Consider the following 16,404-nt stretch of genomic DNA (forward strand, 5'->3'; position numbering starts at 1 on the left):
ATAGTGCTCCGCTGTATTCCTGTCTGTGACCCCAGTTCAACCCACAACCGTCAGGATTCGCCTTTCGTTTCTGCTGCTGGTTGAAATCTGTAATCGCACAGCGTGCTCCTGAATGATTTCTCTTGCTCGCACAAAACTATTTTTAGTCGCAAATGCGAGTAAAATCCTTGCACCGTAGAGCTCTGTGGAAAACAAATCACTGTAGCATATATAAACAAATCTAGCCTACAAGTAAAAAGAAATAAATAGGGGCGTCGGTAGCGTAGTGGATAGTGCCGGCGCCCCATGTACAGAGGTAATGCCTCGCTGCAGCGGTCGCAGGTTCGACTCCGGCTTGCAACCCTTTGCTGCATGTCAACCCCCACTCTCTCGCTTACCCCATTTCAATCTGTCCTGTCCATTAAAGGCAAAAAGCCCAAAAAATAATCTTAAAAAAAAAAGAAAAGAAATAAATAATAACTTTCACTGCTTAAAGATACTCAGTAGCTCAGCTAATACCTGAAATGTCACTGGAAAACAAACCACTGCATCAGCATATTGAGTGCCAGGTGGCCAGCGCACGCCGTTATTGGACGGCGCATGGACACTCACCCTCTTGCGATTGGACTTCGAACTTATCCCACAGTAGTGGTACCGTGAGGTACCGTAGTACTACGGTACTCCAACATTATGGTATCATATGTACCGTGGTGTTTAAGTACCGCAGTCTACCGTTGGTACCAGTATACCCTGCAACACTAGTTAGGATACTAAATATTGTCATCTTTATAGGGCTGTAAGCGCAATACCAGGGTCATGTGATGCCTCTTGCAGGGTTGAGTTTATTACATTCAATTTTTTTTCACAGTCTAATGTTGGGACGTATGGAGGAGTCAGAACTGTTCTTTGTTTTTGTTGTGCTAGCAATGGGGACGTCAGTTTGTTTTAGTTCAGTCAGGGCTATGGAATATTAAATCATCCATATTTTTGCACTACATCTTAGCCTTATCCTCAGGTGTACGTAAAATACGGGTTATAGACTTCTTTTTAAAATATAAAAATGCGAAATTATCAGTTATCGTATCGTTGAAAAAGACAAAAAAGACAAGAATCAATAAGTAAACAGTTTCTGATGCTTTTTCACCACAGTAAGAAAAAATCTATACTGTCATAGCCATGTATTTTTAACATAGACATGATCAAAGTTTTAATCTCACCACTTTGAAACAACATCAGTTTTAGTATCAGCTTTCGAAAACCCATCATGAGCCCTACTTTTATACGTCATTGATTTATAGATAGCTGGATCCAGTGCCTTTGCATGTACACATGTACTAACTTCAAACATCAGCCTTTTATTTATATAACTAAACTTTTTGAAGTCTTTCAAGTGCACTTGTAGATTTTAGTTTTACAGCACCTTGACAGCGAGATCAATCTGACGTCTAGACATGTGGTGAGATCAGCTTCTCTCAGCTCTGACTTCCAATTGGCCGCCCTGCCCTCTGAGACCTTCAGCAGCAGGTTGAGAATTTTCTATGGTAACAATAACGCTCCTCACTTGTGATATCTCTGGGATTAATTGTAGCTGATACGCATTGATGTGTCCAACAGGGAAGAGAACACCTCTTCACTGCAATATCATTTTTATCACCGACTCCTGCTAATGGTGAAGATAAGGACTATGCTTTAGCAAACTAACAGTTTATCTAGACTGCAGTCTTAAGCAAGACACAAACGACTAATCCTTATCCCAGTATAATTTAGATATTCTGTTAATTATTCAGAGGATACTTACTGGTTCATGGAATGAATGGCTTTAATTGAACTGAAGATGCTTTCTCTAATGTCCTGCTTCAGGGTTCCTTTGGCCTTCAAGATTTCCACAAAGTACTGTAAGAAACAAGAGAGCAGAGGGAGATACAATGATGTTATTCCTCAGCATTTCTATTAATAAGAAAGAACTGGGCTGTCTCTGATTGGATATGCCTTTGATGAAATTTTTTTTTGATAAGGAGGTGCTTTCACTGCTGACATCTCTATTCCTTTCCCAACACACTGAGCAAAATGTAATAGACTGCACAGAACATACACTAACTTGCTATTTATTTTGCCCTGCAGCCCAGACTGACTGTTAACATTATACTGTACTGTATATCTGCATGGCTCATATGAAGCACAAGTATAGAGGGATGTTGTTATACCACAACACTCACAATAAAGCGACAGCTGTGCTGGTCTCAAGTCATTTGAAGTGAAAATGGGATTAGCAAATTGAATGTGCATTAGGCCTAAAATGACTCCTAATTGGAGTGAACGGGTGGAGGGTGAGTAATTGTGTAGAAATGAGGCTGCAGTGGTGGGTGGAAAAGTCTGTTCTCTCCACAGGGAGGAAGAGTAGCATGAATGCTACCTTGAGTCTGTTAATATGCACTGTACAGTAAGAGTGCACTAATCTGCACAGTATCTCCTGTATATTCAACCTTTTGCCTCTGAGAACGTTTGCCATGGAGATTTTGTAATTATTCACTGTATATTTCTGTTATGGAAACAATATTAGTTTGGTACACCTTTCTTCCCTGTAGTAGTATCTAGCCGTGCAGATAGTTTTGGTTTAACATGTCCTGGTTTTGAGCATAGGCTTGGCTACAGCTTATAACTCATGTACCGATAGCAGTGGCATTAAAGAGTAAAGCTGAAAACACACCATCCCCGTCAAGTGCCACCCCTAGCACACACTGTACACCTTATGCTGCAGCTCATTAACAGACGACCACTCAAAGTTATTACTACATTTACTGAAAGATCTGTACTTCCTCCACCTGTGCATTAGGTTAAAATCATGTGTAGACACCCACTAATTAAACTTGATTTCTCACACAAAGAGCCAATCTGCAGAGCTATGACTCGTCACGCAATATCTTTTTGGCCATTGTCTTTATGATGACAGGTTTGTGGGTACAGCATAGACCAGCGGTCGACAGCCTTTACTATCAAAAGACCAAATAATTTTTTAAAAATTTGTCTGGAACCACAACACATATTTGACCTTTATATGAAGGTAACACAGCCTATGAAGTCTGAATTAGCCTATCAACATTATTATAGATCTAAATGAGCATTCATTAATATGTTTTACCACAAGGTGGCTACTCTGCAGTGGTACTTTAACTTTGCAGTGTTGGTGATAAAGGCAAACAGACCTGTCCACCCCCTATTAAATACTCTATTTTTCTCTGAGTGTGTTGGCAAAATTTAGAGGAAAAGATGCTAGGTCATAGATGCATGACGCACATTTTAGTTGATGAAATATTAAAACATTTCTTGTATTTGGTGTATAGGCTACACATTTCTACAGCTAGAGAATATAATATCTTCTTAAGGTTTATAACGATGATACATGAAAATTAAAATGTTTAAAAATATATATAATAACTGTTATTCATTTACATATTTTTTGGAGCTTAAGAGCCACATGTGGCTCTGGACCCACATGCTGCCTAACCCTGGCATAGACGATAAAATAATGGATGCAGCCACCGTCATGTCACCCATTGGTTTGTGGACTCCTGTTTTAAAGCATTAAGTTTGGCATTTTGATCGTCATCTTGTGTTTTGGGCACCAGAAATTACAATATTTGGACAAGCGATTGGAGCCAACCCAAACGCGAGCTGCTAGCTTGGTTAGCATGGCACATGTACTGCTAGGGTTAAATATGATAATGCTAAAGCATGTTTTGGCTCTCAAAAAAATTGGCTTAAAACCATAAAAGCAAAAATTTACTTTCCAGAAAGACTAAACATTCAGCTCCTTTGAGCAGAGATGTCTAACATGTCTTCAGAAAAATTAGTGCAATTCCAACAAAATGTCAAACAATTTTTGACATTCAGTGAGTCTACTACTCACATGTGCATACATTTCCACTCCTGTGTGGTTATGCTGGCTTACCACACCAAACTAAAGTGGAAACTATTGAGGAAGCAGGTTAAGTTACCCCCTGCCTTACAGGCCATTTACGAATCTGAAGTTTTGGCAGTGTCTTAGCAATAGGCTTCTTTTATGCAGATTATTTTGCACTGAAGCTGCTGATTGGATATATTTTGCACAACAGCCCCTTTCCACCGCAGGAACTTTTCTCATTTACCCGGGATTTTGAAAAACCTCTGCGAGTTTCCAACAAAATTGCACGGGAAAAAAAACTTTCCCTCAACCCCAAACTTTCATTGAAAAAAGCATCCAGTAGGGGGGTAGGACTTTTCAAATTACCCGGAATTCTTGAGGGGCGAGGCTCAAAAATGACTCGAGTTGACGGCAGCTACACTTGTTACTGTAAGTGCAATTAAACCTTAGCAAGTAAGAAGCCAATAATTTATCAATACATGGGTTCAGCAAGCATGAACATGTAAACATGCAGACAGTGATATTTCATATGCTCCGTCCACAGTCTCTCATCCACCGACACTAACATTATGTCTTACACAAGGACAACATGCTAGTTCGGCTGATAGCGAATTGTTACTAATAAGCTCAAATGACAGCTGCCTGTATGTAGACTAGAGCTTAGATTCTCTGCCCGAGCCCGAGCCCAGCCTGACCTGGCCCACGGGCCCAAGCCGGGTCGGGCCACGAGCCCCCCTCCCTCTGACGGGCCCAGGCCAGGCCTGGTCAGATATGATTTTTGTTTTTTAAAGCTATGATTTGATAATGTTATAGGCTATGTATTGTAGCGACCCTGCAGTAAATGTTCTGTTATAATGTCAGTGTTCTGTGACTTAATGGCATGTTTGGGATTTAATGAGGTGCAGGGTGCGAGTGTGACGGGGATGAGGAGGACTGTGTGAGTGCGCGTGCTGGTGTGTGTATGAGCGAGCTGGAGGAGAGAGCAGGAGTGCACAGAGTTACAGCTAAGTTGTTGTTTGTTGGTTGTTTTGGCGTGGTTACGGCCAACAGTAACCTGTACTGTTCATTAATAAACGGTGGTTTAATTGCCGAATAACTGCGTCATCCTTTCCACACGTCCTGGCAGACGCTACAGTATTATAAAAAATAAAATTAAACCACACTTTGTATGACACATAGCCTACACAACAAACTTAGGGCCGAATTCACAAAGATTGAACTGCAGCCGCTGATAGCACCTTGAATTGCACTTCACTTGCACCCGCAGTTTGCTCCATCTTAACGTCCTATTCACAAAGGATATTGCTCTAATGATATACCAGCGCAAACACGCCCCACAAAGTTTGGCAGCTGAGTGCAGTTTGCTCCTGATTTGCCCCTGATTGCAATAAGCCACATGACAAAGTATAAATGCTGGCTTTGCGCCAAGAACACCATGGCAGAACAATGGCAGACTTTGTTTGGCAAAGTACTGAATACTGTATCCCCTCATGTAGTGATGTCTGCTGGTGAGTCAGTCTAACAGTGTCAGATGGGTTGAGGCTGTGGATTTGACCAAGTTTGACCACTTTATCACTATTCCCTCTCACTTGTAGCTGTTTTTTCGTTATCTTTTGAATTTAATATGAATTATGGAACCGTTTTTGTTCACGTTTGTTTCCCCCGTTTCGTAAAATAAATTATTGAAAGTTGCTTTTGAAGTGCGTGACAGAAGTGCGTTTTGAGAACGACCGCAGACTGTCACCTGTTCAACGCATCAGTATCTTTGGATGCCATTAAAGTAATAATGATTATAATAATAATGTCAAAATATTATTTACAGACTGATTTAACAGACGATCACTGCTGCCACGATCACTGGAAAGTCTGGGCGAGAGGCTTCCACAGAGGAGTGCCAAGTTTGCACCAGCTTTCTAAAGACGTTATTTACTTCACTCAAACTGCATGTGGCTATTAGCGCTGGTGGTAGTGAATTAGACGTTGTTTATCAATGAGGCTCATTTGCATAGAAATGGGCAATTTTTCTGCCAAATATATCCATATTACCTCATTTAAATACGTGCAAATAACACCGGAGCACCGAGACACAATCTGCTTGGCAGCGCAGTTAGTGGAGCATTTCACCCTCTGCGCGTGCTTTGTGAATTAGACCGTATCTGTTTGCTCCATTTTTACCGGTTTAGTGGCTGCAAAAGCCACGCAATCCTTTTGTGAATTTGGCCCTCAGTTACAATGTTGCAACATTGTGCGCACACAGCCCTTCAGCACCTGGATCCTAAAATAAACACCTGTTTTATTACATAATCATGCTTCCGTGTTGCGCCATTCATTAAGATCCTATGTTTCTGTCATTCAAATAACAAGACTTGTGGTTTAATACTCTTAATTATAACAGCCAACTTATTGAAAAATGTCGGGTCTAAATCGGGCTCAGGCCCATAATTACAGTTAATTGGACGGGCTGGTCTGGTCCCAGACATAACATGCACGGGCTCGGGCCGGGTCGGGCTGGATTTTTTGGGCCCGATCTAAGCTCTAATGTAGACTGACTTAGTTTGACACTTACCTTAAAATACTTTTAAACTTAGCTGCTGGCTGAGACAAACAGCCCCAACCCTCTACACCAGCATGTAACCAGCCAAGCTGGCGGAGCCAAATACAGGGCACACACCGAATCATCTACGTCATCAAGCTAATTTGGATACATTTTCAGGAACTTTGAGGTGCGATGGAAATGCAAACCACACAGATTACCAAGAATTCTTTTACCCAGATAAATAAATTCCTGGCAATAAATGTTACTGGAAATGTTGGTGGAAAAGGGGCTAATGTTCAATGTTGTTATATATGATAACGTATTTAATGTTTTGTCAGAGAGCCATATTCTAGTCAGAGTGGAACAGCCTCTCAAGCAGCATTTTACATAAAGTAGGCTACTCACTGTTTAATCTGCTCCTGAAACCTGACACCTCCTAGCCTTCACCAGTGCATCAATGTTAGGTGTGCAAAGACATCCAGTGGGCCAGATTGGACCCTTTGGTAGCCGGTTCTGGCCCACAGGCCGGTTCTTTGTCAACCCTGCCATAGAGGGTCCATTAGTACAACTAAGTGCTGAAAAAAACTTTTTTTAAGCAACCATAACGTTACAATTAACTTTCATGAAGTGAAAACACACTGAAATATCAACAGCTATGGTTCCCTGAATCTGGGATTACGCCACGGTTACATTGCCTAACCAATGTCACAGTGGTAGCGACCAAAGCCCTAAATTATATTATAACAGCAGCAGTCAAAACACTGCCTCGTCTGTCTTCATTTAACACAAGTGTTCACATTAGTGCTCAGATGCATTATGCAGAGATAACAGTACGAGTGTGTCCTCTCAGTGAATGCGTAGCCAAGGGTGTGGGAGGCAGGTCATTACTGTTGTTGGTTCGTATTACAGAGATTTGATCTGAGACAACCCAACCATAACAAGAGCACCTTAACTGCATGTAGACGGTACCTTTTTTTCAATCAGTCATCCCCTTCTCAATACACGTGCAGTTGTTGTTGCTCTACAACGACTTTGTTAATCTACTCATAAAGCCAGATTAATTAATAACTGCCTCTGTACAGTAACACTGAGAGAGAGATACAGAAAGAGTCAAAGAGAAAGAGGGAGCATGCAAATATGGACAGAACTGGAACAATAACCTGATGTAATGATAATTTTAATAATAATAATTTAATAATAATAATAATTTTCAGGTGTATGAACTGCAGACTGAAGTCCCTGCAAATAGTGTCTAATAAGAATGGGTCCAATAGGGGTGGGAATCTTTGGGCACCCCACGATTCGATTACGATTCAGGGGCTACGATTCGATTATAAAACGATTATTGATGCATCTTTAATTTATGTATATTGATGCACTTTTTCACAACACACATTTCTTTCTGTCTCACTGAATAAGAATTCAACATTTGCAATTTTTAAAAACAGTGCATTTGTAATAAGAAAGAGTTGAATTCATTTCCATTATAGTTTATTAAACATATAAATGGAAATGCTTGCAAACTGTAAAGTTACAACTTCGTTGTACGGAACCAAAGGTAACAACAGGTATCTGAAATCACAAGATAAAATGCGCAGTTAGAGTAACAAATGATTCGGTGGCGACAGACGTCCACGCATCACATGTAACTGCGTTCCTACCTGCCTTCAACAGTGAGGCCATGACTTCTGTTTTGGTTTGATGGTAGAGTGTCGGTGAAACAGCGTCGGGATGGGATGGTGTATCTGGGCTCCAGTGTATGCAGCAGTGCTCAAAATCCCTGATTTTCCACGACAGAATAAGGATGCAAATCCTTGGCAATAAAGGCCGCGATGGCCTTCGTAATTCGCTTCGCCTTTTCCAATGAGGGTGGCAGCTTTCTGATTGCTTCCTCGATTGTTCTCTGGTCGGTAGCGCCACTAGTTGCCGCAGCAACAACAGCCTGCCTACTCCCTGACTCCTCCGTCAGGTGGAATCGAGTTACATGGCTCCTTATGTTTGTTGTGTTGCCAAAGTATTTTATTTTAGCACGACACAGCTTACATATAACGTGGCTCTTGTCCAGTTCGCTTCCGCCGTCAACGTTGTAGAAGCTGAAGTATTTCCACACATCTGCTTTTAAATTAGAAGAAGCTGTTCAGCTCTCACGGCGAGGTGGGTAGCGGTCAGCCATGTTTGTTTTCCTCTGTGTACGTCGGCGTGTCTGCTCCAGGTGCGCATCCCAAAGTGTCCCGGAGATGACATGTACCGCGCTTCTTAGTTCCGCATTATTTAGAACCTTCTGTATTACTCTAATTAACAGATTTAAATAATCAAAATTTGGACGTTTGTGAATCGATTCAGATTCGTCCACGTCCGAATCGCGATACATCTAAGAATCGGAAATTTCCCCCACCCCTAGGGTCCAACACTGGCTGAATGCGAATCAGTATCCACGTATAGGCTTGTCTCTTGGAGCTGGATGCACCAACAGGTCTTAACTAAGCCAGGTCCTAACTTCTAAGTCGGTCTTTGTTAAGTCTTTAGAAAGAACCAACCAAAGTTAAGCCTAGTCTTACCTATGCCTGGTCTTAGCGATGCATGTTTGTGTGAATGCCCAGCAACTACAGCTATTACCTAGCAGTGCATGTGTTGCAAGGATACATTGTTAAATTCTCCTGCTGCCTTGTTACTGTGTTATTAATCATTTGCAGCAACATTATTATGGAGCATCAGAGAAAAAGAAAAGGAAATTTCACGGACATAAAAATACTAAGATTAATGGAGCTGTACAGAAGACCCGTGTCTGTTTGACTGACAGTATCTGGTAGGTGATGCTCCATGTGAAAGGACAAAAAAGGTAAATATGCTTGGCTGCACCTTACAACTCATGTACCAATAGCAGCATTAAAGAGTAAAGCTGAAAACACACCACACCCATCAAATGCCACCCCTAGCATACACTGTACACCTTACGCTGCAGCTCATTAGCAGACGCCTAGATGGTACAACTGGCGTAACTATGAGGTCGGCCTTGGAACGCCAAGTTACAACCAACTTATCTTAAGACTAGGCGTAAGCCCTGTTGGTGCAACTGGCCCCTGATGAAATGGCTGCATCCTGGCTGCCGTGCATTCTAAGACCACATCTCTTTTACCTGTGTGCACGTTCCCTCATAATCTCCTTGCACTTAAGTGTAAACTTGCCTGTGTAGTTGTCTTGACTTAAGTGTTCTGTCCTGTGTAATTGCTGTGGCTTCTTTGACAAAGAGTTCCTTGGTGTTCAGGTTTGCTGTCCGTAAAACATTCTAAAATCAACGTAAAATGTTGTTAATATCTATTAGATGTCTCTGACTTTCTCTCAGCACCCTCAACTCTGATTGACTTTCAGCTTACCTCTGTCTATGTGCATAATATGAAGACAAATTAAATTATGTATCCTAAATTAACATGACTGTTTGCCCTGACAGACAGAGAGGAGACATGAATCAAACACAGAGCCAGAAGAAGACAGGAAGGACGGACAGATGAGGAGAAAAAAGAGGTGCTGAGAGAAGAATGTACAGGAGAGGGCAGAGGGACAAGAGAAAGATGAGATAAGTTTCCAGAAACCTTCCAAACAGAGGAAGTCTGTATGGGACCAAATTTTTAGAAATTAGAAATAAAAACAGACCCATCATTGCAGAGTGAAATGTTGGATATCTGTCACTGATACTTCTGAGGTCTTTAGTTTACACAGTGTAACCTCCCTCAGGTTAAACCAGTGCTCCTGACTGCTTCAGTACGTACAGTGGTGACCAGCTCCAGCTGTTGGCAGTAGCGTTGTTCCGTCTGCACCAACTCTCTGGCTGTTCGGCTGCGTTTTCTGTCCCAGCGGTCCCTCTGCTCCTGGATACTGGTGCACCCGGGTGGACCGGACGGACCAGGGCAGAAACTCATGGTCACAGTGATGAGGAGGACACTGCAGAGACACAAGCAATAAGACCAGGCCAGGTTTACAGAAAGACATCCCACAAATGATGACACCAAATACGAATGAATGTATAATCTCAAAGGCAAGTAGCTTTCCAACAGTGCAACACAACCAGTCATGTGATATTTACAGTTGTTGAGCTATCATGTTCATGAGTAGCTCATGTTTTTGTCTTTAATGCCATTTGATAGGCAGTAAGTTACTGTATAAAATATAAACTATCCTATGGTATCTTTGTAGTGGCTAGCACGTTGATTCACAATAAAAGCCTCCCAATGGTATGCCAACATAAAGCTTTTAAATTGAAGCACCAGTAGGAAATATGCAATTTGCAGCAGCCGTGACTTAACACAGCTCAAAAACAGCAACAAGAAAGTTATCAGTAAACAGTAAGAAGTCTGATATTAGAGATACAGAGTTTCAGTTTCAACTTAATGCACTGGAAGCTGAAGTTAACAGTGAGCTCAGGGGGGCTATGATTATGGTAAATGGTAAATGGACCTGCACTTGTATAGTGCCTTTCTAGTCATCTGACCATTCAAAGCTCCTTTTACACTACGAGTCACATTCACCCATTCACACACACATTCATACACTGGTGGCCGAGGCTACGATACAAGGTGCCACCTGCTACTCAGTTTTTAAACACACTCACACACCGGTGGAACAGCCATCGGGAGCAATTTGGGGTTCAGTATCTTGCTCAAGGATACTTTGACATGCAAACTGGAGGAGCCGGGGATCGACCACCGATCTTCTGATAAGTGACCGACCCGCTCTACCTTTAAACCACAGCCGCCCTGATTAAAGGAACAGTTTACCCCGAAATCAAAAATTCATATTTTTTGTATTACTTGTAGTCTTATTTATTAATCTAGATTGGTTTGGTGTGAGTTGCCGATAGTTAGAGATATCAACCATAGAGATGTCTGCCGTCTATTCAATATAATGGAACTAGATGGCACTTGGCTTGTGGTGCTCAAAGCGCCAAAAAAGCAACAACCCAATAATAATAAGCATTTGAAAAACTCAACAGCGATGTTTCTTTCCAGCAATCATGACCTAGTTACTCAAGATAATACATAGATCTTTTTGTGAGCAGTATCATGTAGGAACTTGTCTACCAAACTACATCCGCCAACCCAGGGATGTAAACCATTAACCATTGATCGGTTAACCATTTATCAGTTAATCACTGAGAATACTTTTACCTTGTTACTTATGTCAGCCTCTAGGTTGGCTTACATTAGCCTTGGCCGCTCTGCACTACGCACCAGCTGGGTTGGGTGCAAGCTAGCTAGAAGCTATAACGCCACTACTATTACTACTACTAACGCCATTACTGCTGTAACGCCACCCCGACCCAGCAGTGCTGCTGTGGAAATATTGTGCCCACCTGCTTTAGCATTGTTGTGGTTTTGTGGGCCAAAATGACACCAGGGCTTCCACCACTGCAGCAGCATTTAATTTCCACCCAGCTGATGCATGGGGGCTGTCTGTCTGTCAGTTGGCTTCACTGACAGACAGACAGCCCCCAGCTGATGCATGGGGGCTGTCTGTCTGTCAGTGAAGCCAACTGAACATAAAATAAGATATTTACATCACAAAACATTAAAATTTCACCACCTCTAAATGGATAGCGCTTTGAAATGTGATGCTAAAGTTCACTGAGTCAATTGATGAATTGTAAACTAAAAGGAAAGGTCTCTCATATTCTAAGTCATTTTATGTTTTATTTTTTCTTAAAAATTAGCCAGTAAATTACTAGGTAATGGGTGTCGGGCTATCAAAAGCAAAACTGACCAAAACTGACATTGCTGTGCTAACTGTATCACAGTGAAGAAGGAAGCATGCATATACTGCTAGCTCACCAAGCACCACTTTACATCCCACACTTTCACAAGTCTCTCATGTAGGAGTAGATGCATGTTTTGCTCTGTATGGTGATTCGGTTGGTGGTGTGGGTCGGTAGAAAGAAAATAATTCCTACATGAAACTGCTCACAACAAGGTCTGTGGATTATCTTAAATAACTGGGTGATGATTTCTGGAGAGAGACATTGCTGTTGAGATTTTCAAATGTATTTTTTGGCACTTTGAGCACCACAAGCTGAGTGCCATCTAGTTCCATTATATTAGAGAGAAGGCAGACATCTCTACGGACGATATCTCCAACACTCGGCAACTCGCACCAAAACAAACTAGACTGATAAACAGTACTACAGGTAAGAGGGAAAAAAATAAGTACTTTTGAGTATGAGGTGAGCTGTCACTTTGAAGTGGAACAACACAGTAAAGGAAAACTGATGGCTTGATTAAAAGTGAAAGACTTAAGCTGTTCACAGATAAACAGAAAACTGATCAAATTTGATAAATCATGAATCATTTAAGATATTTATTAAATGTATCTACAAATTACTGTCGGGTGATTACCTCTCAAATGTGAGTGACTGAATACTTTAGCACATCTGGACAATTTGATAGCAATTTAAAGATCTGGTCACATTTAAGTATGTACATTTTTTTACAATAACCACCAGATGCAGTCATATACATTACTTACTGGTCACTATCTACTACTTGCAAAATAAATAACGCCAATCTCTCTCAAACACTGGTCTGTCACTTAACCAGCTGTGGTAATGATCAGTCCCTCCCCCAGCTGACCTACAGCCACGGATAAGCAGTGTCCTCCCTGCATTCCCTCATTAGTGTCATCTCTTTTGTATTAGTCGAGCAGGGAGTGGGCAGAGAGCAGCACTTTAGCAGCAATTAACCCCTGTACTGTCCCTGAGGAACCCTGCACTGTAAACAAGAGGGCCTGATCAATGCTAACCAGGGTACACCTCTCCCACTGGGAGACTCTCACATGGCAAGCTTCACTGTGGCTGCATGATGAGCTGAACTACAGTACCATCCAACAACACACCTCTGAAGTGTAACATGGAGCCTGCACCGAGTGTCCCGAGCTGAAAACACCACTGCCTTTGTGTGCACCTCAACTCTAACTTACTGTTTAAATATTATATCAGGGTTAGATAAGACAGGCCTACTCATTCATAAAACCTGCTTAAGATCCCATGCTTACTCCAATATTGAACAAAGGTAACTGTGGCACATACAGTATACTCATATGATGCCATTTTGTTTTCAACATGCTGTGTTCATTTAAGCTGATATGCAACAAGAATACATCTTCCAGTACACAAAATGTTTACTAAGAAATTATCCCAGATATTTAGTAACCAGACTTGCTCAAAAAAAAAAAAAAATGAAAAAAAAAAAAAGAAAGAAATTTAAAAGTATACAATTTCATGACAACTGGGCAGACTTCATCTGCTGAGGAAGACTGTTATGATCAAAAACTACAGAGCAGCTAATAAATGGACCTTGTGGTGAGATTGGGTTGTCAACTGTTATGAAACCAAGCATGAATTAGCAACTTCTGAATCTATTTTTATTCACATCTATCTAAACTGATTAAAACTCCAGTGTGTAGAAATTAGGGGGATGTACTGTTGGAAATGGAATATAATATAATAAGTGTGTTTTCTTTAGTGTATAATCACATGAAAATAAGAAGTGTTTTTTTACCTTCTAATAAGCCCTTTATATCTACAGAGGGAGTGGGTCTTAGTCTATGGAGATTTACATGTTGCACCACCATGTTTCTACAGTAGCCCAGAAGAGACAAACCAAACACTGGCTCTAGATATGGCCACTCATACTTTCGCGATCTCTGTGGATAATCTGGCTCCTGGCAAAAACCTCCTACACAATGAACACTAAAGGAATTCCAACCAGGAGAAGTTCCAGCTGGTTGCAATCTGTAATACTCACCACTATATGACTACTAAATCCCACTAAAGCGTACACCATTCCTCCCTGCCTGCAAAGTAATATTTGATTTAAAAGCACAAGTCATAAACCAGCCACAATGCCACAACCAAAATTCAGTCACAGACTTGGCACTTGTTAACGCTCTCAAACATGTCTGACAGAATTTTAATCACAAATAGTCATAAAAACAGATTTAAATGTCACAGTCAATGGTTAAACTCCTTAATAAGCTAGATAAGTAACTTATTAGCAAGATTTGGACAACTTCATTCGTTTTTCCCTTCAGAGTTTTATTACATGTAGCAGTTACATTTCACTTTGACTCAGGTGAGACGTTTTAGGGCCTATTAAGTTTTACAATGAAGGCATTCTGTTGTCATATGTACACTGTTGTATTTAACATTTTTAATGAAATGTTATAAGATACTGTGAAACGCCGGTGGGGGAGACAGACACAAACAGGGCTAGGTAACTGAGGGAAAGTTTTAGGTTACTGACATTTTCTGTAAGTATTTCTTGTATTAGTCAAACTCAGCTAATGTGACAAGCATCTGCATTTTACAGCTGCAATACTGTTGAACAGTAACGTTACATGTAAAGATAGCAGAATGTTGTATCTTTTCCTGAAACGTCGACATTACATATAAAAGAGATACGTGACGTCGACAGGACAGTATCGCTTGAATCTGTGGGAAGCGATATGAGGAATCTAAGTCAAATTCTTAACAACAAAATAACGTTTTTTGTAACGACAAGGCTGCCTCGTGTGAGAAACAGACAAGCTGCTGTATCAAGATTAAATGTCTTTACGTGACTTATAAACACCGTGTGTTGAAGTATTTCTTGGCTTACCTTCAGGTAACGTCTTCACTTTTAATCAAGGCGCTCTTTTTGGTTTGAGCTTCCTTCTTCCGGGCCGCGATGTTGACGCGCACGCTGATTGGCTGCTCCGCACCGAGACAATAACAGGAAACACCTCCTGCTCTGAGCTCACAGCTGGGCTGATGCTGCTTAAGTTTCATGTAACATGCTTAGCAGCAGGGGCGTAAATATAGACAGGGCAGGCAGTGCTGTTGCACTGAGGCTCGTTGGGTGGGGTAAATTATTCAGTTGCCACCTCGGACCTACACTTGTGTTCAAAGAAGTCTCATTAAATTACAAAATGTCACCATTTACTGTAGGCTATATGCCCTCAAAAATTCAAACCCATCTCCATCATGATTTTCTTTTCTTTTATTTTCGTTTCTGGTAAAATAGTAGGTAGCAATCTATAATGAAATTATATGTTTATTCTACATTAACTAGAAAAACCACGAATAAACTCTATATACTAAAAACAAACTAAACTTTTTTATTTTTGATATTTTTGCAGCAGCACCTCAGTCCATAGGGACTTATGTTGGGAACCGGAGAGTCGCCAGTTCAAGTCCCTGACCGGACCAAATATAGCGCGTGGACTGGTAGCTGGAGAGGTGCCAGTTTGCCTCCTGCACACTGCTGAGGTGCCCTTGAGCAAGGCACTGAACCCCCAACTCAGGGCACCTGTTTATGGACAGCCCCCTCGCTCACATCTCTCCATTTAATGCATGTATAGGTCCTGTTTGTGCGTGTGTGTATTTCAGATCTGTGTGTCTATGACATGAAAAAATTGAATTTCCATGGGAATTAAAAAAGTATGTCTTCTTCTTCTTGTGGGTGGAGCGTGTCTGTGGCAACCACATAAATGTCAGAGCCCAAGGTTTCCCAACAAAACACTGCATTGTAACAAGATGATCAATGCTGTTCACTTCACCTGTCAGTGGTTTTAATGTTTTGGCTGATCGGTGTATGTTTCAGCATGTCCTTTTTGGTATGGCTGGACAAACCTGTTATGGGGCAAAAATGAGCTCCTGGGCCATGATTTAACCCCTCTGCCTGCAACTACCGATAAAGGATTTAAACTTGTGCGACTGCTCTACAGCCTATGCTGGAGCCTAGGCACGTGGCCTATGCCGTTGCGAGCATTTGGTGTGTCTGTTTCACTCTGCAGTTACACCTCTAAAACACTAGTCAGTGGTGCAGCTTCTGCGAAGTGCTATAAAAGTTGGTTGATTGACATAAACATGGCTTAATAGAGACAATTTCAAACACAAGTACACAAGCTTCACTATAACTCACAACATTCACAGACAAACTTTTACTTGACACATTTTCCCCAC

The 16,404-nt window shown here is 41.3% G+C and overlaps 1 protein-coding gene across 2 annotated transcripts in view; it reads right to left on the reverse strand.

The window, feature by feature from the left end:
• The window catches only part of arhgef39 (Rho guanine nucleotide exchange factor (GEF) 39), a 94,421-nt gene extending 79,282 nt beyond the window's left edge, over positions 1–15,139 (reverse strand). For both annotated transcript variants that reach the window (XM_033614376.2, XM_033614374.2), the window contains exons 1-3: positions 15,059–15,139; positions 10,184–10,355; positions 1,778–1,872 (exon numbers count right to left, since the gene is read on the reverse strand). In XM_033614376.2, the coding sequence (XP_033470267.1) occupies positions 1,778–1,872; positions 10,184–10,333 (245 nt within the window). In that variant the 5' untranslated portion in view covers positions 10,334–10,355; positions 15,059–15,139. The remainder of the gene's footprint in view (positions 1–1,777; positions 1,873–10,183; positions 10,356–15,058) is intronic.
• Positions 15,140–16,404: the final 1,265 nt, after the last annotated feature.

The sequence above is a fragment of the Epinephelus lanceolatus genome, chromosome 23 (assembly GCF_041903045.1).
Source record: "Epinephelus lanceolatus isolate andai-2023 chromosome 23, ASM4190304v1, whole genome shotgun sequence".
NCBI lineage: Eukaryota > Metazoa > Chordata > Actinopteri > Perciformes > Serranidae > Epinephelus > Epinephelus lanceolatus.